The 23,821-nt window shown below is 52.2% G+C and overlaps 8 protein-coding genes across 8 annotated transcripts; 3 read left to right on the top strand and 5 right to left on the bottom strand.

The window, feature by feature from the left end:
* Positions 1–578: 578 nt before the first annotated feature.
* NEUTE1DRAFT_148315 (uncharacterized protein) lies at positions 579–4,576 on the bottom strand (the record flags this gene model as incomplete). Its single annotated transcript, XM_009855386.1, has 1 exon — positions 579–4,576. One exon carries the CDS (start codon positions 4,574–4,576, stop codon positions 1,037–1,039), a length of 3,540 nt encoding a protein of 1,179 aa, XP_009853688.1.
* A 2,442-nt stretch (positions 4,577–7,018) lies between these two features.
* Positions 7,019–8,641, bottom strand: NEUTE1DRAFT_67979 (uncharacterized protein; the record flags this gene model as incomplete). Its single annotated transcript, XM_009855387.1, has 2 exons — positions 7,019–7,184; positions 7,263–8,641. Coding segments are annotated over 2 exons (1,452 nt in total), but the record flags the coding sequence as incomplete, so codon positions are not given.
* A 473-nt stretch (positions 8,642–9,114) lies between these two features.
* On the top strand, positions 9,115–10,529 carry NEUTE1DRAFT_124233 (uncharacterized protein; the record flags this gene model as incomplete). The annotated part of the gene is made up of 2 exons (XM_009855388.1): positions 9,115–9,595; positions 9,661–10,529. 2 exons carry the CDS (start codon positions 9,115–9,117, stop codon positions 10,527–10,529), a joined length of 1,350 nt encoding a protein of 449 aa, XP_009853690.1.
* Positions 10,530–11,365: 836 nt separating this feature from the next.
* NEUTE1DRAFT_117965 (uncharacterized protein) lies at positions 11,366–13,469 on the top strand (the record flags this gene model as incomplete). Its single annotated transcript, XM_009855389.1, has 5 exons — positions 11,366–11,537; positions 11,842–11,879; positions 11,952–12,078; positions 12,156–12,473; positions 12,685–13,469. The coding sequence occupies 5 exons, from the start codon at positions 11,496–11,498 to the stop codon at positions 13,108–13,110; spliced, it is 951 nt and encodes a 316-aa protein (XP_009853691.1).
* A 560-nt stretch (positions 13,470–14,029) lies between these two features.
* On the bottom strand, positions 14,030–14,792 carry NEUTE1DRAFT_112393 (uncharacterized protein; the record flags this gene model as incomplete). The annotated part of the gene is made up of 2 exons (XM_009855390.1): positions 14,030–14,530; positions 14,784–14,792. The coding sequence occupies 2 exons, from the start codon at positions 14,790–14,792 to the stop codon at positions 14,030–14,032; spliced, it is 510 nt and encodes a 169-aa protein (XP_009853692.1).
* A 1,732-nt stretch (positions 14,793–16,524) lies between these two features.
* NEUTE1DRAFT_124235 (uncharacterized protein) lies at positions 16,525–17,472 on the bottom strand (the record flags this gene model as incomplete). The annotated part of the gene is made up of 2 exons (XM_009855391.1): positions 16,525–17,215; positions 17,411–17,472. The coding sequence occupies 2 exons, from the start codon at positions 17,470–17,472 to the stop codon at positions 16,525–16,527; spliced, it is 753 nt and encodes a 250-aa protein (XP_009853693.1).
* A 1,733-nt stretch (positions 17,473–19,205) lies between these two features.
* On the top strand, positions 19,206–21,218 carry NEUTE1DRAFT_67987 (uncharacterized protein; the record flags this gene model as incomplete). The annotated part of the gene is made up of 3 exons (XM_009855392.1): positions 19,206–19,315; positions 19,472–20,383; positions 20,477–21,218. The coding sequence occupies 3 exons, from the start codon at positions 19,276–19,278 to the stop codon at positions 20,614–20,616; spliced, it is 1,092 nt and encodes a 363-aa protein (XP_009853694.1).
* Positions 21,219–21,500: 282 nt separating this feature from the next.
* On the bottom strand, positions 21,501–23,123 carry NEUTE1DRAFT_124237 (uncharacterized protein; the record flags this gene model as incomplete). Its single annotated transcript, XM_009855393.1, has 4 exons — positions 21,501–22,194; positions 22,256–22,428; positions 22,499–22,700; positions 22,836–23,123. 4 exons carry the CDS (start codon positions 22,917–22,919, stop codon positions 21,742–21,744), a joined length of 912 nt encoding a protein of 303 aa, XP_009853695.1.
* Positions 23,124–23,821: the final 698 nt, after the last annotated feature.

Here is a 23,821-nt window from a genome sequence, read left to right on the forward strand (position 1 = left end):
CACTTGGAGAGAGAAACGAACAGAGCTAACGAAAGCAGAAAAGAAAGATACCTACTCAAGATAAAGCGAACGGCGAATTCAGTCTTCCTACACAGAAAACAAACCACAAGACAGATAGAAAAATAACGGGAGATAACGAAATAATCATGAAAATCAACATTAACGTACTTCAATTTTACAAGACCTACCTATATCTACATAAGACCTTGGAGTATACAAAGTCTGAGCAAAATCCACTCAACCTTTTTCCACCATCACATAACATTTTCTCCTTTGCATACCTTCCACCTTAGGTGATACCTCAGGCAGGAAAAGAAAGTTATATATCCGTTACTTACTGGTAGGGATGAGGCACCTACCTACCATATTATTATTATAAAGAATAAAATGGCAATAATCTCAACCACGTACGCGTTTATATAATTAATCTTCGCCACCACCACCACTACACACGAGTGGCACGTCACTACCCAACTAGTTTGATACCCATAACGGGCCGGGGATATGATTAACTGGCAGGAGGGGACACCAATGACAGCCAAAACAGAACTGGAATCAATGGGTATATGAAACTTTTAGAATATCAGTAGTTGGCATTTGTCAAGATGGTATATCATACCTCTCTCTCTACATGCCCTAGATTCCCGATTCAAGTAGGTAGGTAGGTAGGTAGGTACCTAGGTAGGTAGACCTTCCTGATATATCCTTCCTCTCTCAACTACCTACAATGATATATACATACCTTACCTCCTCTCCCTTTTTGACTACCTAGGTACTTCTAGGGTCTTCACTTCTCCTCCAGTCCTTACTTTCACCTTTTTTTTTTCCATCCTTTTTGTTTAAGCAAAACCCCCGTGCCTCCCGTCCTTATCCATGTCCTTATCCTTGCCCTTGTCCCACATTTCTGATATCATTTCCATTCCTTCCTCAGCAACAGTGGGAGTACAAGTACTCTAGTTGTAACACCGCCTTGTCTACTACTTACTAACCCTCTCCATCGCCAACCGGTTCTTCTTCCTCCTCTTGCTTCTCCTCATTACATAGATGTATTTTCTTCGACCTTATCGACAACAGAGACACTTCCACTTGTCTTGTTGATTTCCACCTCTTCGCCAGGCGAATCTGCTATTTGCTTGAGGCCAGCATCGAGATCCACCACGGTATCAAGAGTCTTTCTCAGAGGTACCTCTGCAGCAACAATAGGAGCAGCAGGAGCAGCAGGAGCAGCAGGAGCAGCAGGAGCACTAGGGGCGGTATTCTTCTCCTCAGTATCAGTAGCAGCGACACCACCACCCTTTTCCCCACCACCATCACCAGAGGCAGGACCAGTATTGCCACCGCTAAGCACCACCTTGGCAACAGCACTCCTCTGCTTGAAAGCCATGTAATACTTGGCTAGGTAACCCTCCCCGATACGGAGTACCTCCGTGTCACCGTCTACGTAGGTGACTAGCTCATGCAGAACGGGCCATAGGGCGTAGTCCGCTGGGGAGGGAGCCTCGCCGCCGCAAATGTAGAAAGGGGTCAGGTGATGCTTGTCCTGATCCTTCGCTGCTGGTTCTTTTGGCTGGGTTTTAGTCTCTGCTTCAGATGCTGTTGGCGGAAAATCTGTACTGTCGGTGGTTGTCGTCGTTGCCGCGACAGTATGAGCCTCTTGTGCATATTCCTCCCACTGCTTCAACAGCGCCTTCTTCTCCCTGATTGCTTGCTTCACCTTCTCCGCCCCAGAAGTGCTGCTGACCTTGTCATCACCACTCTCTTCCGTTTTTGTCCTATCCGACCTCTTAAGCAGCCAACTCCAAGCCGTCCACAACTCGTCCACCTCCTCCAGCCTCGCGAACCTCTTTGCCACTTGGGCTGGTGTCATCTGATCGTACCTCCTGCCTGCTCCATACACTGCATCCAAATACCTCAGGATACTGACATCCCCAACCACCTCGGTCCGCGCCGGATCGTTATCCACGAACTTGACTCCGACCTTGACCTTTCTTCCTCTTCTTTCAGACTGCTCCTCCTCGTCCTCACCCGAACCACCAGAAGCGTCAATAGCCCCCCTAGCCACTCCAATCCCCATATCCGCCAACGCCAGCGCCACCCTCGTGTTCTCCACTGTGCACGCCCTCCCCTGGACACTACCCGCAAAGAACCTCTTCGGGCTGCCCATATGCAAAACATTAAACCCCGCTCCATAGTTCTTCTCCCAATCAAACTCGGAAACATGGTTCTCATGCCCAAAAGCCTGCAGCATCCTAACCGCCTCGTCAGTTTGGCCGTTCACCACCGGTTGGGCTTCCTCTTTGGTTTTCCCGACGGCGCCCTGGCCCCAAATCATGGTTTGAGAAGCGTTGAGGAAGGTGCCGATTTGTCGAAAGGTCAGGCTGATGCGCGCGCCCGAGTAGGCCAGCTCGGAAGAGGACTTGTCACGGTCGGAGCGCTTGTCGGGACGAATGGCGTGTAGCCAGCGCATATTTGTTTGGAGGCCCATACGGAGGAGGGAGTTGTGGGGGAGAGGGGCGCGTTGGATCTGGCGTTTGGTTTTTTCTGCTGCTGATGGACTCTCAGAGGTCCCTCCTGCTGCTGCTGCTGCTGCCGGCGTATCCTTCTTGTCCTTGTCCTTGGGTGGTCGCTTGGTGCGGAGGACCATGGTTCGTTCAGCGCCGAGACTGACGTTGGCAATGTAACTGCCGCGGACAATGTCCAGGGTTTTGTCGCTGTGCTCGCTTATGTAGTCGCTGCTGTTACGGTAGTGCTGGATAAGGACGTGGTTGAGTGGATGGCCGAGGTGCTTCTCGATCTCGTTCTTGATAGCAAGGACAGTGGGAGAGAAGGGGAGAAGTGGTGGTGACTCGTCTGCTGGATGACGGTATACTGGCATGTTTCCTTCGTCGTCGACAGCACCCTGAACTGCGATGCGTCGTGGAACTTCACCACCCAAGTGGGACATGCCGGCCCAGCTGACTTCTTCCAGAAGCCGCTCAAAGGCATGAGCGGCGAGATCAGGCGAGAGGGCATTGGTGATAACAGTGGTGTCTCCCTCACAAAGCGGTTCAGAGACGGTCGATTTTTGATGATCTTCCATAGTGGTTGTTGATGACGTCTTTGTATGAGTTTCTCGAGAATTGCTAGACGACTGCGGGGTGTTTGGATCTGGCTGATTTGATGTTGCTGGGGTTGAAGGGGTATCCTTGATTTGTTCCAGCGCTTCGGCCGAGTCCCGATCTTTGTTATCTCCCTGGAAGTGGGACGGCGAACTTGATGATGAGCTCGTTGAGGTTATGTCACGTCGAAATCGTGGCTTAACGGCTACTCTTGTAGTCTGTGAGGATGGTGAGGGATCAGCACCATCAACTGGTTTTGCGCCGAGTACGCCTGGAGAGCCAGATAGCGATTGACTAATTCGTTCCACGTTTCGACGCTTGATAGACAAGACCTCTGACTCAATGTTGTCCATGTCAGCCTCGAAATCAGCTTCCAAGGGCGCAAGACTGTCGGCCAAAGGATTCGATAGATCTCCATGGGTTACCATGGGCTGTGTAAGAGGTACATTAGCGTGCCTGGTGGCTTGGCGTGGTTGTGGCGTGGTAGAGCTGCCTGAATTTGTGGTGCTCCGTGATGGAGGAAGTGGTTCGATCGGAGAGATAATACTGAGGTCTATTGACACCTTGGCCATTGTTGGTGAAAGTCCCGTCGAGTGATTTGTTGAAGCCTTTGGAGGGGCGGAGGAGACTCTGTCTCGGTCCTGTTTGCTCTCTTTTGCCTTTCCAGGCTTCTTGACATCCCTGCTCCCGCTCGACGGCTTTGTCCTATGGCCGTGTTTCGCCGAATTTCTGGGCTGAGTGGGCTGTAACTTGTCGATGAGGGCTGGTGAGTCCAGGAGATCGCAACCCGTGAGTTTCTCTAGTTGTTGGACGGCATTGACGTGTCGTGCATATGACCGATAGCCGCAGCAATCCTCCACGATAGTGATGTCGTAGGCATGTTTTCCAGCTTCCAGGGCGGTCGCAAAGACGCCTACATTGGTAAGGGAACCACACACGTACATATCCGTCACAAAACGCATTCTCAGCTGTTGAACCAGCTGCGATTGGCCCGGAGGGAATGCGCTGTAGTGCGATTTGGTGGTTATAAAGTCGCGACCACGCATGATGGAAGACTCAATGTTGGGCGGAAAATTGGCGCCTGGTGTGCCCTTCCGGACGCATGCCGGTTTGGCAAGGCCGCCAACAACGGTCAAGAACGCCTCCTCATCAGCTCCCATGAGTTGTTCGTCGTGATCTTTGGAGTTGGCACGCCTTCTTGTGGGTGAAGGGCGCATTGGTATATCGGATGCTATAATGGTGTCTCCCTCGGTATCTAGGGCGCGATGTTGTTCAAACTCGCTTCGAACCCATACGACATCGCCGGCACCGGAATCACGGAAGACCTTGACCAGTCCCAGAATGCGATCGACAAAACCATCTGGTTTGGTCACGGGCAAGGCACCGTCAGGAGATACAAAATCGTTTTGGAGGTCGACCACTATCAGTGCTTTTCTGGTTGGGAGGGCAGGCATCGCTGCCACGTTGATGGGAAACATGGCGGCAGTAAGTGAAAGCTAGTAATATATGTTGGACGATGATTGATGTAAAGAGGAGATTGGATGATGGGTAGTTGATAATTGACTAAATTTTCGGGACATGTCAGCACAACACCGGGCTCATGAGGTCAGCGTGGATGCCGTGACCGGGGCGGCACGGAATGGTATGATGCCAGCGAGAGGAGGAATAGTCATTACCATCATGTCTCAAGATCTAGCAATCCCTATGGGCTGACAAAGATATAATGGGTGCCGACAAGCATTCCGGTCGAGCCCGCTTGTTGCTGTTGGTAAATCTGCAAAGGTAGAATGTCGGTTAACAACTGACTGAATGGAAGATGGTGGTTGTTGTTGTTGTTACACCACATAAGTGGTGCTGAATGTTGATGGTTGGACTCGGCCGAGTAAAGAATGTCGAGTGTTGATTACCTAGATAAATAGAAGAAGCTGGGAGTGTCGGAAGAGCATAGATGACTAAGTATAGGTGTTTGAGTTATTGAAGAGGGTAGAGATAGGAGACTATCGTTGGTCGCCGGTTATCCATATCCGGGCCGTCACCACCGACATACGACCGACCACATGGCCGGCCGGGGGAGGACGGGTAGAGGTAGAGCTGTGGAGGATAACAAGGCCACTAGTGTAGAAAATAGACGTTGACAACTTTAGGTTGATAGTCTCTGGACCATGAAGATCAAGGAGACCTTGGAATATACACAATTGGCAACTTCACATCGGATAGGGACCGTGGTTCATCAATGAAATGCCGTGGGTTGCCCAACACTGGTTGCGCCTGGAGATGTTTAGGTATTGGTGGGTGTGAACGAAACAAAAGTCACCCGCAGAATTGAAGATGGACTCGACTCTTTTTTTGTTCAAGTCCCTCGCGCCAAGAATGTGTAACGCGTGATGAAGCTGGCGTCTCTGGTTGGGCAGAGCTGGCTTCTCAGTAGATGGGAGGAGTGAAGAGTGTGACTTCTTTCCACTTTGGCTTTTGAAACTCGAAGACGGAAGGGAGAGAGAGAATGTTTAGTTGGCGATGCGGGGTCCTGTCACCTCGATGCCTTACAGGGGTCGGGGAGCACTTGCCGGACCAGGATGGATGACTTTGGTTGCAGTCTCGGAGTTCTCTGCAGGGCTGCCGTCAAGGCGGATTGGACGGTTTGGTGGGGGGCAGAACCATAATGGAACAAGGTAAAGGAGCAACCTCCGTCGACCAATCCACTCCTTCCATTCTGCCATCTTTATCTTTTTTTCTTTTTTTTCTTTTTTTTTTCCATTACTCTTCTTCTTCCCTCCTAGTGAGCTTTCCTCTGACGTTTTGTCGTCAGTTCCGCAAGCACAAGCAAACCAACGGAGCAATCCATTAACCGGACAACCTGACTCCATCGGCAACTTCCGTTCGTTGCCACCACATGCACAACATAGCTTGATGATATCGGTGCCTACATATATATCCGACCCTCGGTTGGCGGCTTATACATGAGACTGAAAAAAGAGGTTGTCGGATACGGCTATTATGTACATAGCTGAGGTCAATGAGCTATCTGCGAGTGACTGCTTGCCACTGATTCCTCTCAAAACCTATTCAAATTTGAGACAACCCTCAGAAAATGCAGCTGAGTCCTCTAATCGCTTCAACAAAGGTGCCGCCAAGGAAGCAAGCCTTCAAGATGGGCATCTGTGTGGAGCAGGTGAAAAGACTCCGGCGATGGACAGAAAGCAGCAACTCCACTGAAGTATCAAGATATGGACTTTGACCACTCGGAAACAATCGCCAACCTAGTATTTGTCGACTAAATCGAGGACCAGTCGCTCTTGTTCGGTTGACGGGGACATCGATATACATTCCATTGCTAACTCTTTCCCCCAGAGCCTCTACACCATTGATATCAAGCGCCTAATGGCTCCATAGGAAGCCTGGCAAAGTCCTCTCATTGAACTGTCCCTGTCCATTCCTCCTGGTCGACCTTCGGCTTTTATTATCGTTGCTCCAGTCACACATCCATCGTGATAGTCACGACCAATGCAACCACTTGGCAAGCATGGAGTCAATATTTCCCATACTCTCATGATTGACTCCCTGTTTCCGCGTCACATTCACGCACACTTGAGCAGTCAGTGAACGTCGATCATGCTGACGTGACAATGACAAGAACAATATTGTCCAATGGCTTCATGCAAGGAAATCAACATTCACCCACATGGCCATGTTTCCTTGCTTGGTATGGATTTCAATTGCTCGCTCGCTTGTTGTTACACAAAAAAAAAGAGGCTATTCGGACCGGTGAGCTCATAGCAAGGGTAGATGTGACGCTGTCTGTGCAGGACTGAAGCGGTGTAAATCTTGACAGAAGGAAAAACAAAACTCACCATGCGCAACCAGCGGACGAGATCAGAGATAAAATATGTTTGCAAGACCCACAAACACCTCGCTTAGCTGAGGTTGGGAATCGGAATCCGCATCATACCCCGGAAGCCAACCAAGTCCTCCAACTCCACCGCAATGTCCTCAAACGACGGGCGCGAGTTAACTCGAGGGTCAGCGCACTGCTTCTGCAGTTTCTCCAGCCCTTGAACGATGGCCTCCTCTTCCTCTTCTGTGAGTTCGCTGCTGTCTCTAAAGGCAGGAGGAGCCGCATCGGCAGCAACAACAATGGCAGCCTCCGGCTCTGGGGTCTTCGTCGACTTCTTCTCCTTCTCCCTCCTGATCAAACCAAGCACATCCTCCAACAGATGCGCAAAAGCCAACACTTCCAACTTCTCCATGCCAGCATAGACCTCCTCGTCCGTGCCATAGATTGTAGCAGCACCAAAATCTCCCAGCAAGGCATGTCTGTCCGCCTTGCTCGCCAGGATGTTGTGCGCATACAAATCTCCATGCGCAATTCCCCTCTGATGAAGATGAGCAGCCGCTCCAGCAATGCCCGTCAACATGCCCAGCACCTCCGCCGCGCTCAGCGAGGCATCCTCGGGGAAGCAGTCGCGGCTGCAGGTATCGAAAGAAGGCGGCAGCCCCAAAGCCGCGTAGTACTCTGGAATCAACTGCATCACGATCCCTCCCTGGAACTTCTTCTCCTCCCCTTCAGCAGCAACAGCACCCTCAACAACCTCATCAGGATGCCCAACCACCTTCCCCAAGACCGTAATCAACCCCTCATGAAACCCCGCCGCCAGCACCGCCGCCATCTCATCCCTGGGCGTCCCATCGCTCGTCACGCCGCCCTTGAAAACCTTGATCGCCACCTCCTCGGCATACTCGGCGCTCTGCTTCCACAACCCCCTAGAAATCACCCCCGACGCCCCCTCGCCCAGCGTCTCCTGCACTTCCAAGTTCTCCCACTCGATCTTTTCCAGATCAAACCTCGTCCCCGCCTTGGCTGTCGCTGCGGCCGTTTGCTTCTCGACACAAGGATTCCCCGCAAACGACAAGAACGCCAGCTTGGGCAAGTCAAACAACCACTCTGGAAGCGTCTCGAATCGATTTGCGCTCAACCTTAGCAGCGCCAGGTTCTTGCATCCCGTGGCCATAGACTCTGGCAAGCTCGATAGCTGGTTCCCAGCTAACATGCACTTTTCCAACTTCTCGCACTTGCCTAGGTCCTCGGGTAGGGTGGAGATCTGGTTATCTGTCAGGATCAACCACCTGAGTGTTTTGGTCGGCAAGGAACCTTCCGGGATGGAAGTCATTCTGTTGGAGCGAAAGGCGATCATCTCCAGGGAAGGGCATTGTGCCAGGACGGAGGGAAAAGTGGAAAAGTTGTTGGAAGAGAGAAAAAGGATGCGCAGGTTGGGTAGAGAGGTGCCGAATTCGGAGGGGAGGGAGGAGAGGCCGGTTCCGGAAAGGTCGAGGCGCGTGAGGGTGGCGCCGAGAGTGAGGATGGCGGGGGGCAGGCCCGAGGGGAGCGGGCAGGTGAGTTTTAGGTGGGTGGTGGAGGCGTAGCCGCCGGTGTTGAGGGTTTCGAGGTCGTGCATTATTCTGGTGGTGGTGGTGGTGGTGGTGGTGGTAGTGACCTGGGTGGAAACGAAAGGATTGACTTGGGTAAGTAAGTAGTGTGATGGTTGTGGTGGTGAATGTTTAAACACGAAAGAGTGAAGTGAAGGAGTGAACTGAAGGCATTCACAAAGTCAAATTGTTAGTGTGAGTGTGATGCATGGTGGTGTCCGCTTGGTGGAACGCATTTTCCATCTTGGCGGATCCATCGTGGCCCAGAAAAAGATGCGATAACGATAAGAGGAGGTCCACATTGAACGGCGTGAACTACGACTTGAGATGCATCTTATTGAACAAAGTAGACGAAACCACAAGTTCCTATTCTTGGTTTTAGTGATGCTCTTGATGATCTTGTTTCTTCGTCTCTGTCTGGAATAGCAACCGCCGTCGGTTCTCCAACTTCTTGCTTCAGTAAACAGATGCTCCCGGCAGGCAAGAACCCAAATCGCACTAGCGCCTGGCCCAAGCTGCAAGGCTGGTTTGACATCAGCTTGGCCTGTGCGTGGGTGATCCCCGACCGTTGAATGCATTTCCCAATTCAGCTCTCATGCAAGTTGAAGGTGCACCCGCGCCAGGTCTCATCGATTCGTCAAGAAGCTCAGTTCGCGACTTTCCAAACATCTTCAACCACCAAATCAACTTTCCACTTCATCACCCTCCACACGGCCGCGTCACCATCTTTTGTCAACACGGGATAGCGACCGATATCAATACCATCGACAAAACGTATCATATCGCTCCCGCGAACAATAAGCCATTAGCCATGGCGACCGACTCGCGCAAGAGACCTGTGGATGCAGAGGGAGCGCAACCGTCACAACCCAAACGACCAAAGACCAACACATCAATACGAACAATTCTCGCAGTTGACGCCATCGGAAATTCATCAAAGGCAACGACAGCACCCACTCCCGACGGGCTGGCCAAGAATGGACTGAGGCGGAGCATCGCGCTGGCGCTGGAGACGGTCGGCTTCGACGGTGCCACGTCCGAAGCAATAGAGAGCTTTACCATCATGACGGAGACGTGTATGCCGCCTGCGCTGAGGCTGCCCCGCGTCACCTTGCTTTTATGCTAACCTCACCTTGGCCAGACCTCCATTCGTTAACCGAAGAAGTCAAGGTCTTTGCAAACGCCGCGCGCCGCTCCTACCCGATACCCAAGGATTTCGAAAACACCTTGAAGCGTTTCAACCTTACACCCACAGCGCTCTACTCCCATAGAAAACCCCCGATACCGAAGAAGCAGCGACAGCCAGTATGGGAAGATCTCCCTCTAGACGCCGCCATCCCTACCGACCTTCCTGTTCTCGATCCCGAACTCGACGGCGCCGCAGACAAGGCAGCCAAGAACTACATCCCGAGCTCATTCCCCTCCTTTCCCAGCGTGCACACCTACAAGTACACGCCCGAAAGCGTCGAGGCCGCCACGACCGCACAGCACAGCATCATGACCGACACACAAGCCACCGTCACCATGACCCAGACCCAAACGATGGTCGAATCCCAGGCAGCAGCAGCAACAGCAGCAGTCGCAGCCCAGCAATCCCAGTTGCCAACCAAGATTCCCCAACGACCACTGGCACCCGACGAGATCCCCCGCGGCGATCCTAAGAAGATCCGCGAAGCCGCCGCCAAGGAAGCCAAGGCCGGAGAGCAGGCGCTGCGCCGTCTCATGCGCGCCAGCAAGATCGCGAAGCAAAAGGACGTGTCGGCCACGGCACAGCGGGACCCGTCTCGCAGGGAGCGGTACGCGCTGTGGGAGGCGGCGATGCGCGAGCTGGTGGAGGACGACACCAAGGCGAAAGGCAGGGAGGTGGCGCCCGCGTCTATGCATAGTCAGCAGGGCCGGGTGGAGATTGCGGACCACAGCATGATTGTGAATGCGGAGAAGGGGTATTATCGGAAGGAGGTGGCTAGGCCGGGGGTGAGGAAGTTGGCGGGGGAGTTGGCGGGGAAGTAAGGCGTGAGGTGACCGCAGGGCAGTGGTGATGGAGATGCTTACGAGGGAAGAGGTCATCAGAAGGAGTGATCTCTCTCGGTAGATCAAGGATGACGAGTTCATCATGAGAGAGTTGCAGACATCACGGTTGGCTATGGTTATAGCCATGGTTGTGCGAGATCAATGCACATGAAGGCCGGATAGATTGGCATGCGAAGAGAAAGGTGAAGTGATCGGTCACGACCAGTGTCATGCTCACGGTTCTACGATCCTGAACATGGCACAAAGCTATTATTGCTTGATTCAAAAGGCTTGGGGAGTTATTGGGTTGGTGCATCATTCAGAGCATTAGCATTTGTCGTCATTCTCGAGTTTATACAAGATACCCATACAAATATAAAGATAGACGGACAGTGGTCTATACAGCGGATGTTGAGTGGTTCCGAGGATACAACATTGTGTAGAACTTGTTATACTGTTCTTCCACTAAGAGAACTTCGATCCAGTGATCTGCGCATTGTTCTACACAAATTTCGAGTGAAGTCATATCTGAACCTTGGTGAATCTGTTTGTCATCGAACGGGGACGGGTAGTGAAGTTCTCAAGTAGGTACGTACTTGTATACTTGAACGCTGCCAGCCTTTGCCGGGCCGGCAATGGCACAGTGCACTTGAAGTGACGACACCGCAGTTTCGGGCAGGCCTGGGCTGCAGTCGGTGCCCCCAAAAGCGAGTGAAGGACAGTGTGAGCCCGCCATTTCGAGGCGACAGCGCCAAGACGGCAGCCGACCCCACCGCCCAGCGACCGCAGTTGGCTGTGTCGGCCGACCCTATTTTCCGCCGCACAAAAATTTCCGGAATTCCTCGATCTCGTCGCCTGTCTCCGCATTGTGCCTTTGACGATTTCTGACCCGCGCAGAGGCACCGTGAAAAAGCTCCCCCATTCTCCCATTGATCCTCCCCTGATCAACCAGAAAGGAACTGCAAGATGGCTGAGCAACTCATCCTCAAGGGCACCCTGGAGGGCCACGTAAGTTTGTTTTATTTCTTGCCCGTTCGGTTCGCCCCCGTTTCGCTGATGTTGCTGCTGCTGCTGCGGTTGCTGCCATGTTGTTATTGTCAACGTTTGCGCTGGTGGGTGGGCTAAGGAGGAGCGCGATGGGCGCAAACTGAAAAGGGTACTGCGAACGACGAGAAACAAGTTGGACGGCGACGATGATGGGGACATGGCAGCAGAGAGCAGACAGCAAGCACAGCGATTCGAAAGAGAGAGAGATGTGGTGGAAAAGCAAACAAAGCGAAATGCAGAAAACTGACCACATTATCTTGGACAGAATGGCTGGGTCACCAGCTTGGCCACCTCTTTGGAGAAGTACGAAACCACCGAATGAACCGCATAATACTCGCGCGAAGATCATGAACTTACAAATGCTCTCGCAATTAGCCCCAACATGCTCCTTTCTGGTAGCAGAGACAAGTCCCTCATCATCTGGAACCTCACCCGCGATGAGACCTCGTACGGCTACCCCAAGCGCCGTCTCCACGGCCACTCTCACATCGTCTCCGACTGTGTACGTTAAATACTCGACATTGGAGGATTGTGTGGATATTTTGGAATCGCGGGCAGTTTGACTGATTGGCGCGGCAGGTGATCTCTTCCGACGGTGCCTACGCCCTCTCTGCCTCGTGGGACAAGACCCTCCGTCTCTGGGAGCTTTCCACCGGCACCACCACCCGCCGTTTCGTCGGCCACACCAACGACGTTCTCTCCGTCTCTTTCTCCGCCGACAACCGCCAGATCGTCTCCGGTTCCCGCGATCGCTCCATCAAGCTGTGGAACACCCTCGGTGACTGCAAGTTCACCATCACCGAGAAGGGCCACACCGAGTGGGTTTCCTGCGTCCGCTTCAGCCCCAACCCCCAGAACCCCGTCATTGTCTCCTCCGGCTGGGACAAGCTCGTCAAGGTATGTTGTACAACCTGCTTTACTCCCCCCCAAAAAATCCCGACACCATGATGCATGCATATTTTTCTCAAAATAGTATTTGCTACTTCAGAGCCCTCGGGCTATGAGACCAACATCACACGCACTGATTTTCTCGGAAATCTTTAAATCCTTGTCACAAACTGCATGAGATTTCGAGAGGATTTGCGACTAACAGTCTCAACTCCATCAGGTTTGGGAGCTCTCGTCCTGCAAGCTCCAGACTGACCACATCGGTCACACCGGCTACATCAACGCCGTCACCATCTCCCCCGATGGCTCCCTCTGCGCCTCCGGTGGCAAGGACGGTACCACCATGCTCTGGGACCTCAACGAGAGCAAGCACCTCTACTCTCTCAACGCCAACGACGAGATCCACGCCCTTGTCTTCTCCCCCAACCGCTACTGGCTCTGCGCTGCCACCTCCAGCAGCATCATCATCTTCGACCTCGAGAAGAAGAGCAAGGTCGACGAGCTCAAGCCCGAGTTCCAGAACATCGGCAAGAAGTCCCGCGAGCCCGAGTGTGTCTCCCTCGCCTGGTCTGCCGATGGCCAGACCCTCTTCGCCGGTTACACCGACAACATCATCCGTGCCTGGGGTGTCATGTCCCGCGCTTAAGCGGAGACGTCGGAGCCGGGACTGGTTGGCTAGGGGACGTTGTGGACGGGAGGCTGGCTGCGCGCAGGTTGTCGGTAGTTGTCCGTGAAGGACGATGCCGCACCAAGCGTCGTGCGGCTGCTGCCGCCGCTGCTGCTGCATCAGGGCAATTTCGAAGGATTCCATGGTAAAGGCGTATTCTCGGAACTGCTTTGTATCGTCTTTGCTTTCTTTCATTTTAAAACATACCAAAATGAAAGGACAACTGGGAGCTATGGGAATAAGTTGCATTCTAATGTCACTGCGAAAGAGCCTCTACGTGCAGCGTATTTTTGGTCCACCATATGGCAATGAATGATAATGAAGGCCAAGATGAACCATTTGATGTGTCCGTTTGCGGTGATGTGTGGTGTATGGTGTGGTGTGATGTGTGATGTGTGATGTGTGATGTGTGATGTGTGATGTATTCGGGGTCATGTTGTTTGATGCGGTGAAATGGTATCAACGTTGTCCCCATCAGGACCTCTTTGAGTTGTTAGTAGTTTCCTAAATATGTATTCTCGTTCACACCCCTCTCAATCACGTCGTCCTCGTCGACATTCCTAGCTACTCAATCACCTTGAAAGTCTCCTTGACCATTTATTAAAAATACTTACTACCCTTTTTACTCCCCCAGCTAACTCATCTACCTCATTCCCCATCACCGTCCACTTCCCCTTCACCTCCTCAACTAACCTATACTCTCCCTTCATGTCTCCCTCCCAGCGCCCATTTCCATTTCCATTTCCTTTTCCTTTCCATTTCCACCAATCTCATCCCTTTTCCTCCTTAGAGTACTGAACCCATATCCTTCCCTCTTTCCAATCCCTATCTCTTTCCATCCCCCTTTTCCATTTCTTCCATTTCCATTCCCGGCCTCAACTGGCCATACACCTCTTTACTACACCCTTCTACCCTCGAAACCCTCGAAACCCTCTTTAGTAAATCCTCCATCGGTAAGCGGGCGCTGGACTCCATCAACAGGACCAGGAACCCAAGAATGATCATGGCATTCTCGTTCTTCGAGATCTCTTTCTTCGACATCTTCCACCTCCCGTCGTTGTTGTCGTTCGAAGCGTTCTCGGCGCTGTCGATCTCGCCACCACTGTAGAATACACACGGTAATAAAGGTAATCAAGACAAGAACGAGAACGGTGTCGATTATGGCTGTTAGGGTGGGACCTTCGGTTGGGGAGAAGAGGGGGTTGGCGTCGGGGTTGGCGTCGGGGTCATTATTGGTGATGGCGGGAAGGGATTGGGAGGGTTGTTGGTTTGATACGAGGCCGGATGCATCGGTGGCAGCGGTGGCGGTAGTAGGTGTCGAGAAGAGGCTGGAGTAGGAGGAGTAGGAGGAGACTGTGGTGGTGGTGGTGGTGGTGGTGGTGATGTTGAGGTAGTGTGGCTAAGTTGTAGAGTAAGGTAGACGGAAGTAGAGGGTTAGCTGGAGATGTAAACTAGAATACCTAGGTAGGTAGGGATGCTTGATAATCTGGGTGTGTTGTGACTGTGGTGGTGGTAATGTTTATGATAGATGGATACATAAGGTAGATACTATAGTAGTAGGATAAAGGAAACGGGTGTTGAGTTTGTGAGTACCTAGTTGTGCTGCTGGACGGCGGGGACGGCGGGGACAAAGTGAGAGGTCTAGGACAAACCTGTATCATTGCATCTTCTTCTTCTTTACCTTTCCTCGTCACCTTCCCACGTCACCTAAAATGACGCTAAAATCTTTTGGCTTTCACCACCTAGACTAAGACTAGGTCGGTAGATGTATCATATCGACACCCTGGATGATACTTCCAGGGGCACAAAAAAATTCTAGGTAGACAACAAAAAATGTCTGCAAGGCCCTCCACCCAGTTAATGAACGACCTCCAAATTTTGTGAGTGGGCGAGTCTGAATAATCCGAAACAGGATCAAGCAAAGTGAAGAATCGCCGCTGGTGACAGATATAACCATCCAAGTTAAGACGGACTGATAGGAGCATGAACAAAAGTTTCGAATAGAAAAAGAAAAAGAAAGAGAAAGAGAGAAGAAGAAGCAGGAGAGAAATCTTCCATCCTGGATCTGAACTGAAATGCGTACAAGTAGAAAATGGTCCGCACATGCGTAGGTATGGTAACCCCCAGTTTGTCTACCTATCTGAGTTAGTTTGGGCTGTCGGCTTCAGTCTGTGAAGTGAGATACCATAGTTTCCGAGGTGACACTCCATTACTGACACTCATCTTTTTTTTTTGGAAACCTAACTCTAGAGAGCACCCAAGAATAAATGCCCAGTTGCTTCCTCCAGAACATGTACAAGTGACACCACCCTCGTAATATATCCCAAAAGTGTCCACTGTGTTGTATCCCTTGTGTTAAGTCCAATGCCTGTGTTTGCTTCCCGACGTGCACCAATGGTGTCTTTTGACGTAGGGCAACGTTCAGTTTTGTGTTCAATGTTGGCAGCCCCAAAGTTCGTGGTAACCATCTTTTCTCAGTTCAAGGCCTGCCCACTTTGGTAGTTTGTAACATGGATTGTGTGGGCTGGCTCCCTGGTAACCTAAAATGCCGAGGACTCTTAATGAGAGCCCTGTAAGCCACAAGAGAACTCTCTCTTCTTTAAGCCAACTTGAACGTTCCAATCATGAGTGAAAGGTTGTCTCCATAAGCGAAAGGGCAAGTCAATTACCAATTCTTCTCATTAAAATCCTGTCAAGTAATTCCAAACGCTGTTCTGTCTATGCCTGTCTCCTATCATCCTATTCCATAAAAAAAAAACCAAAAGTCGCTGATGATACCAAAAGAGAAAACAATATCAATCCCACCAACTCCCCGGGTTTCTACATTCCGTTTGTTTCAGTCCCGTTTCTCCAACACTTATTCCTCTTGTGGCCTTTCCTCCGTTCCTGTGGTTGTATCACGTTCCCTGTTGCCATGATCTTGTACGTGTCTGTCCCGCTGTTCGTCACCGCCCGGTTCGTCCAAACGTGCAAGTGACTCCCTCAGAAAGTCTCCGAACCAGGGTGGCTGCTCCGGTGATGTTAGATGTTCAGCGTCGGTGGAGTATCGGTTGTCAGTGGAGTATACGCTGCTGGCTGAACGGCATCTTCAGCATATGCATGTCGACTGAAAACACTTCCTGGAAAATAAAAGAGGAAACAGATAAGCCGCTTGAAACCACAGGAGAGGTTGTAACTGGCGAAGCGGGGAGAACAGAGGGGGAAACGCCGAGATAGATGCCACGCTGAAACGGATGTGTGTAGTGTGTGAAACCAAACAGAGACGCCTGGGGAACAACGGAAGAGAAGAATGTAGAAAGTGAATGCAAGCTCAGCTCACCTGGTCTAACACTCGGTTGGATCGAAGAATCACTTCTGCCATCTCCTTCACCTTCTATTACGTCGCTGGGTTCTTCACTCTGATTTATTAGCTTTCTCATTAGCTTGCCTCACGATCAGGCCACGGGATGGGCTGAACTTACCTTCTCGAAGATGCGACGGTCCTGTCCATCCACTGGTTGCATAGTTGTTGCCAGTATTACCAACCGTCCCGGCGGTCGCAGCACCCGTACCTCTCTCATTTACAAACGAAGAAGACGGCTGCGCTGGTCTGGATAAAGCTCCAGAAGTACTGTTGGCTCCGGAATATGTAAATGAAGGTGGCGGTGGTCTGATCCCAGAGGATGAAGCCTGCGCCCCGCCCTCAGACGTGGAGGACTGAGGCACCGAAGTGGATGATCCCGCGAGGAAAGTAGAAGATAGAACGTGCTCGGGTGGCTTGGGAGTACCAGGAGCATCGGGTGCTGGTACAGCTGGTTGGTCTTCGGCTTCACGCTCCGCATCACGGTCCGCTGCACGCACAGGCGCGCGGCCACCTTCTTGCTCTCCACGATTTTGCAATTCTATCCTTTCGCCTGCGGGTTCTGGGTTCTCTTCATTCCTTGGCCTTGCCACGTTCGGCCTTACCGCGTTCGGCCTTGGGTCATACTCGCCTGGCCCCTTGGCCCCGTTTGGTACCCAAAAGATCTTGTCAATTCGGAAAAGGAAGTAAGCGTACACGATGATAGTTTCGATGGTGAAGTTGAAGACGTAGAAGGCGGCGCGGCTGTGGTACCAAGTTGGGTGGTCGATTGGACGTGCATCAAAGTTTGTTCCAAGTTTGAAGCCGGCGCCCAGACAATTCAGGCACGAAGTGAACAGCAACAGCAAGGTCTTGGTTGACAGCGGTCCTTCTCCAAAATCCTCAAACGGAACCCGATATGCTTCAGCGGCGGGGAAAAAAACCGGCCTGACAACGCACCACAGGAGGTATCCAATGATGACAATTGGGAGAAAGGCCAAGATGGTTAGCCAAGTGCTCATAATGAGCAGCAAGATACGCTCACCCTGGCGTATGTCGGCGTTAAGGGTATAGAAGTAATGCACCGTTGTGGCGATGATGATAATCAGGGAAGTGAGAATGCTTCCGATGATGATCTTGTGGGCCTTGCTCACATGTGGGTTCTAGCCCAAGCGTGGCTCAATCGCGCGGAGGAGGCGTTGTGCGAAGAAGAGATTCACAATGATGATAATCACGCCGCCCAGAAGGAGAAAAACAGTGGCAGCAATCTCAAGGTGAGGGTTATCCGGCTGTGATGCCCAGGCAATACGCATCGAGATTGCGATGGCCCGGGCCGCACAAAGGACAAAGAGTGGCATGTTAAAAATGAACTTGTGGTCGCGGCGTTTGTTGCGTTGGAACACGGTCATGTGTATAGCGGCACCCATACCGAAGAGTATAAAAAAGAGACTGCAGGGGATAATATCGCGAGCATCCATAGTGGGTATTCCACCGACCGGGGCGTACGGAGGGAGATATGGCGGCGCGGGGGAGCTTGCCTGATCACGATTATTATTAGCATCTGTGTTGACAGCGTGTAATTCGGAGGTCTGTTCGGAGTAAGAGATCCCTTACCGCCCGTGTTTCCATTCGCCATTCGTCTGTGGACGTCGGAGCCATGTTGGATGTGTTAAAGTGGCCAAGAAGGCTGATAGTGATGGCGAATCGAATAAGTATGGATGGGTTCCAAACGATAAACGGAGATGGGGATGGGGAAGAAAAGAATGTAAATGTAACACTTTCAAAGTCCACGCCGGATCCAAAGAACTGACTGAAGATTACGAGAAGGCGAGGAAACGGGATGACAAAAAGAGCAGTTGTTCAATAAATAAACTTGAGAACGTGAGGAAGGATTTGCGCGGCGACACATCACTTTAGAGGAGCGACTGCCAGATGCTGTTTTCCACATGATCCTGTTGAGGCTGTAAAGAGCAATGCACACCACATTGCCTTTGACAACTGCCCGTCCTGTCCCTGGATATGAGTAGAGGAGACCGGGCACTTTCCGTGGTAATCCCATGTTTCCTTGAGAAGAGTAGCATGAGACAATAAGACCGTGAAGATGGAGGAACTGCTTGTGCTCAAGGGAAAGAGAAGTCGGACTTGTGAAGAGGAGCAACTTCCCGAGAGATCACAATAACAGAAAGTAGTGATACCGAATTAAGCTCCATGACCCGGTGATGTTACAAAACTACCTCTTGAGTGATTGACGGTAGAGTGTCCCAGAATAGCTGTGATCATGACAATGCATCTCGAGGGAGAAAAGCTCGCGCAAAACCATGACGTTTTCTGACATCTCTTGCGGAAAAGAAGAAAAGCATTGGAGAAGGTACTGTAATTTCTATAATGAGAAGAAACCATGGTCCATATGGTGATATGTAGGGAAGGTTCATTGATGAGAGGTCTGGGGCAGACACCAAGTCCCATCAAAGTGGAAGTTGGAAGTTGTCGAGTTGAAGTTCAACAACACAATTGCCAAGACTTGGGGTTGGACCTTCTGGGCCTTATTAGTGGGGCTTCCCTTCACTGCTGCCCTGCCCTGCAAGCGCTGTTTGCCGTTCTTCGGGCAGAGGCCGCTCGTTGCTTGGCCGCAGAAACGCGGAAAGCGGAACTTGCCGTCGAGAATTTTGTCCCACTTTCTCGCTGCAGCGAGTCCCAGTCCGGCCGACCACTACCGTCCAGCCCGTCCGTCGTTCGTCGCGTCCCCCGATCCGAGCTCCGTCCAGTCTTTCTGTTTGGAGAGAGAGAGAGAGGCCCCGATTGCCAATGCCATCCACACCGGCACCATGAGTCTCAATGTGCCGTCCAGGCGGCTCCTGAAGAGCGGTTAGCCACCACCACCCCTCCTCCCCCATCATCGCATTTCCTCTTACAATATCGTCGTTGTCGTCGTCATCGTTGTCGTCGCCGCCGAGTCCCAAAAAATCCAAAGTAAATTCAGAAAGACTAACATTCCGGCTTGCTGCCGCGCAACATCTACAGCCCCCTCCTCCGCCAACGCCCTCGTCCCGGCCCTCCAGTCCCTCTCCATCAACACCCGATCCATCCACACCACCCCCTCCCAACAATGGAGTCTCTTCGGCTGGGGCAAGCAAAAGGTGGAAGAGCGTAACAAGGTCAAGGAGGAGCTCAAGCAGAGCGAGCTCGCTCGCACCCGGAAGCCCACGCAGGAAGAGATCTTTGAGCGCGTCCGCGGCCGTCTCGAAGGCGACTCCATCTTCGCCGACACCACCCCTTCATCCGAACTGGCCGCCGAGCAGGACAAGCACAAGGACTGGGCGACCGCCAGCGCCGAGAAGAAGCTTGCCGCCGCGCACGCCAAGGACCAGACGCCGACGGGCATCTCGCTGAAGAAGGACCACCTGGTGCGCGTCGTCGACCCGGACCCGCGCTCGCGCGTGCGGTGGGAGCGCAAGATGGTGATCCGCAAGCTGCAGCGCGGCACGGACCCGTGGAGCGTCGAGCCCAAGGCGGAGCGCATCGCCCGCACCGAGCGCAAGTTGGTGTACAAGACGGGCTACTTGCCGACCTCGGTCAAGAAGCTGGTGCACCTGTCGCGCCAGATCCGCGGCAAGACGGTGTCGGAGGCCCTGGTGCAGATGCAGTTCAGCAAGAAGAAGATGGCCAAGGAGGTCAAGACGGAGCTGCTTAGGGCCGAGGCCAAAGCCATTGTCACGCGCGGTATGGGCTTGGGCAAGGCCGCCGCCGCCGCTCAGAAGGAGACTGGCGCGGAGCCCGTCAAGATCCAGACCAAGGACGGCAAGTACCTGGAGATCCGCGACCCGACGCGCATCTACGTTGCCGAGACTTTTGTCAACAAGGGTTTCATCAGAGGTGTTGAGCTCGATTATCGTGCCAGAGGCAGGGTGTTTAAGATGAACAAACCTACTACGAGTGAGTCCGACCTTTTCCCCCCTCCTTCCATTAATTTTTCCCTCCCCCTCCCATCCTCAATAATAGACAACTAACACCCCCCTTCCAATAAAGCCATGACCGTCGTCCTCAAGGAAGAAAAGACGCGCATCCGCGAACACCAAGAACGCGTCGCCAAGAAGCTTCGCCAGGGTCCCTGGGTTCACCTTCCCGACCGTCCCGTTACTTCCCAGCGCCAATTTTACTCTTGGTAAAAGCCTCGCTGCAGTGGCTCCGTCCCCGTCCCCTCCCGTCGTCCTGTGCCGTCCCATCCAAGTGTACACACCCCACTCCCACCTCACAGCCCGGGACTGAGTACCTTATGTATGTGTCGGTGGCGGCTTCCCTGCCGCTGCCTTTTGGTAGTTGCAGTTGCAGTGCAGTACAGTACAGTACAGTGCAGTGCAGTGCAGTGCAGTGCAGTGCAATGCAGTGCAATGGGTAGCAGAAGAACAAGAAATCCATGGATCGATTACAGACAGCACTTCTCCTTCCTTTCCACTCACTTTCGCTAAATGCAGTGGCCCATGTCCCACCCATCGATGTCCCCATATCAAGGAAAAAGAATGAAGGTGTGGCTGATGGGAGGGGAGGGGAGGGGATACAATCACATGATGGTGATGGTGGGAAGAAGCAGCGATGTGTTGTGTGTAAATGTGTACGAATAACAGGCAGGCAGACAGGCAATGCTTAAGCGAATGAAAGAAGAAGAAGACGGCGGAGGCCTCCAGCCAGCCCTTCTTCCCCTCGTTCTTTTCGTTTACGGTACCCTGTCATTTTGTAAAATAGATTGCAATATACCAAGAAAGCCACTCGACTGCACCGACCCATGGGTCATGACGGAACCTGGTACACTTACCCGATGGCTACCTAGGTAGGTAGACCACGCAAGCCACTCTGGCGCCCTACCAGGAGCTTAACGTCGAAGACTGTCCTTCGTGTCCCGACTGTGACTGCCAGTGGCGCCGACATGTATTGGTTCTTGGTTTTCCACTTACTCAGTCACTTGACCCATGTCGAAATTCAAATAGCTTGCTTGCGACCAACTGCAAGATGTCCCGCAAGTTATCAGGATAATCATGTTCATTGCAGGGAGTCCGCCAAATATATACAGAGAAATCTCAAGCTAGAACCCAAGCAACATGTCCATCGATGTGTCGACACCCGTCTACAAATCGCCCAAGACTTTGGTCATACAAAGTCCAGCTACATATGCCCCTAATCTTTGGTCGCCTGCGCTCGCTGTGGTCTTGTGTTCTTTTTGATTTTGCTTCCAGTCTTTCTTTATTTTGTTCATCATTTCTCTTCCCATACATCACTTGAGCACTACCAGTGCAAGTTTACACCATGTTCCTTGGCTGCGCTCTAGGCACCATGTCCTCGTACCTATGAGTCTTCAACTCCAACTCGTTCTCGCTCATCATGGTCATGCCGCCGTGGCTTGTGACTTTCGAGAAATTGTTGTGGTTGTACGGATCGCTTCCAAAATTGCCCCCACCCGCCACAGGATCGGCGATCTTGATGTGGTCCTTCGTCGTGCTGCGCTTGCGGAAAAGCACAAGGGCGACGGCGATAAGCAAGACCAGGGCTCCCACTCCGATGCCTGCACCAATGCCGGCTTTAGCACCTGACGAGAGTCCACCAGCGGCATGATCATCCTCGCCATTGCCGTCAGAGGTTGGCGCCGGGGAAGAAGCGGAAGTGGTGCCGGAGCCCTCAGTAGGCACGGGGGCGATCGCGCCGGCACCAGTTGATGTTGCTGATGCGGAGCCCTCAGTAGTGGAAGCGGCACCCTGGTTTAAAGGTTAGTATTTCTTGTTGATGTAAGATGTAAAAGGTCGTCTACTAGCTTACTGTTGATGGGGCCGGCGCAGCATCCGTCGGGACAGAAGTAGGCGCTGCAGAAGGCACCGCAGAGGCAGCAGCACTAGATCCGGGTACCGTAGTACTCGCCGGCGGTGCCGCAGCATCGGAGTTTGCGGGAGCCACTGATGTTGCGGGTGGTGCGCCAGCAGAAGCCGTCGCGGCTATTGAACCATGTCAGTTGCATCTATTCAAGCTGTTTCCTCTACGGTTCCAGGTTCTGTTTCAACTCACTTGCACACACAGCCTGGGCTGCGGTTACAGCAGAATCAGCGTACCCATTGGCGTCCGCGCCGTACTCAGCCTGGCAAGCCTGACTCGCACAGTCATGAATGGCGCTGAAGAAATCGGTCTTGGGGCAAAGGCACGCCATGCTACCCTGATCAGCACCAGTACACTGCGCAAATCCATCACGAGAAGAGTAGTAGCAGTTTTGCTATATAGAACGGTCAGTCAGGCTTCAGACACTGAAGAGCAGAAAGTGATGACAGTCGCGCTGTCATGTTTATACATGGATATCGCGTCTCTTGAATATTAGGTGATAGGGTGAGCTAAGGGTGAGAGCACTTACAGCACACGTGGGCAGACTGTCAATGGACTGTCCAGTCACCAGAACAGCTGCGGCGAGCAGCGCCAGAGACTTGATGACCAACATGGCTATCTATCGATGTGGTTGAAGTCGAAGGGAAAAGTGAAAGTGGTGTAAGTTGAAAACGGTTTGGCGCAAGACGTTATGAAGTCCTGATGAAGATGGAAGCAACACGCGGTGGTGGCGACCGTGCTGTAGCGTGTCTCTCCTAAGACGGTCTGAGGTGAAATTGGTGACGACGTTGTCTGAGCCAAGACCCTCGAAATTCCTTGTTGATGCCTTCAAGCTGAAACGGAAACCAGGGCGTAATTGGAGAGAAACGCGACGAGAGATATAGATGAAATGACGTGAGTCGTGAAGGAATGTACAATCTTTGAAGATAGGAATCGTGAGCTATTGAAGAGGGAGGACCCGTCCGAACACCACCGGCAGTATCGGAGATCAGGTGCTGTAGAGAGCGACTACGAAGTGAAGGTTGAATGAATGAATAGATGAAGGAATGGAAGGTGTAGCTTGTGATATCGCCGAGCGTACTTCGTGATAAGAAAAAGAACGGAAATTCTCGGGCGTTGTCGGTGCCGATACTATGTAAGTCACCAGAGACAGATGCAATCGCTCACTCGGTCAGATTGCCATCACGAACAAAAAAAAAAAAAAAAAAGAGAGGAATGACAACTTGGTATGGAGAGGGAGGGGAAGGCGCAAATAATAAGAGAGAGCCAAGCTCAACAATATCGACAAGGGAAAATGAAATACTGTACCTACTTTAGGTAAGGAAGGATGGGGTCCTTCTCCTCGTGGCTTCCGTCTCGAATTCGCGGGCGGGAGTTCACTTCGTCGACTGACAGGGCTACCTGACGTGTACACGCCTGGTTCATATCCACCCTGGCCACTCCTGCCATTTCTGGGATATCACGGCAACTAAAGCCTATTGCTCGGGTCCGATCCAAACATTTCAGTTCCCCGTA

The sequence above is a fragment of the Neurospora tetrasperma genome, assembly GCF_000213175.1.
Source record: "Neurospora tetrasperma FGSC 2508 unplaced genomic scaffold NEUTE1scaffold_5, whole genome shotgun sequence".
Classification (NCBI taxonomy): Eukaryota; Fungi; Ascomycota; class Sordariomycetes; order Sordariales; family Sordariaceae; genus Neurospora; species Neurospora tetrasperma.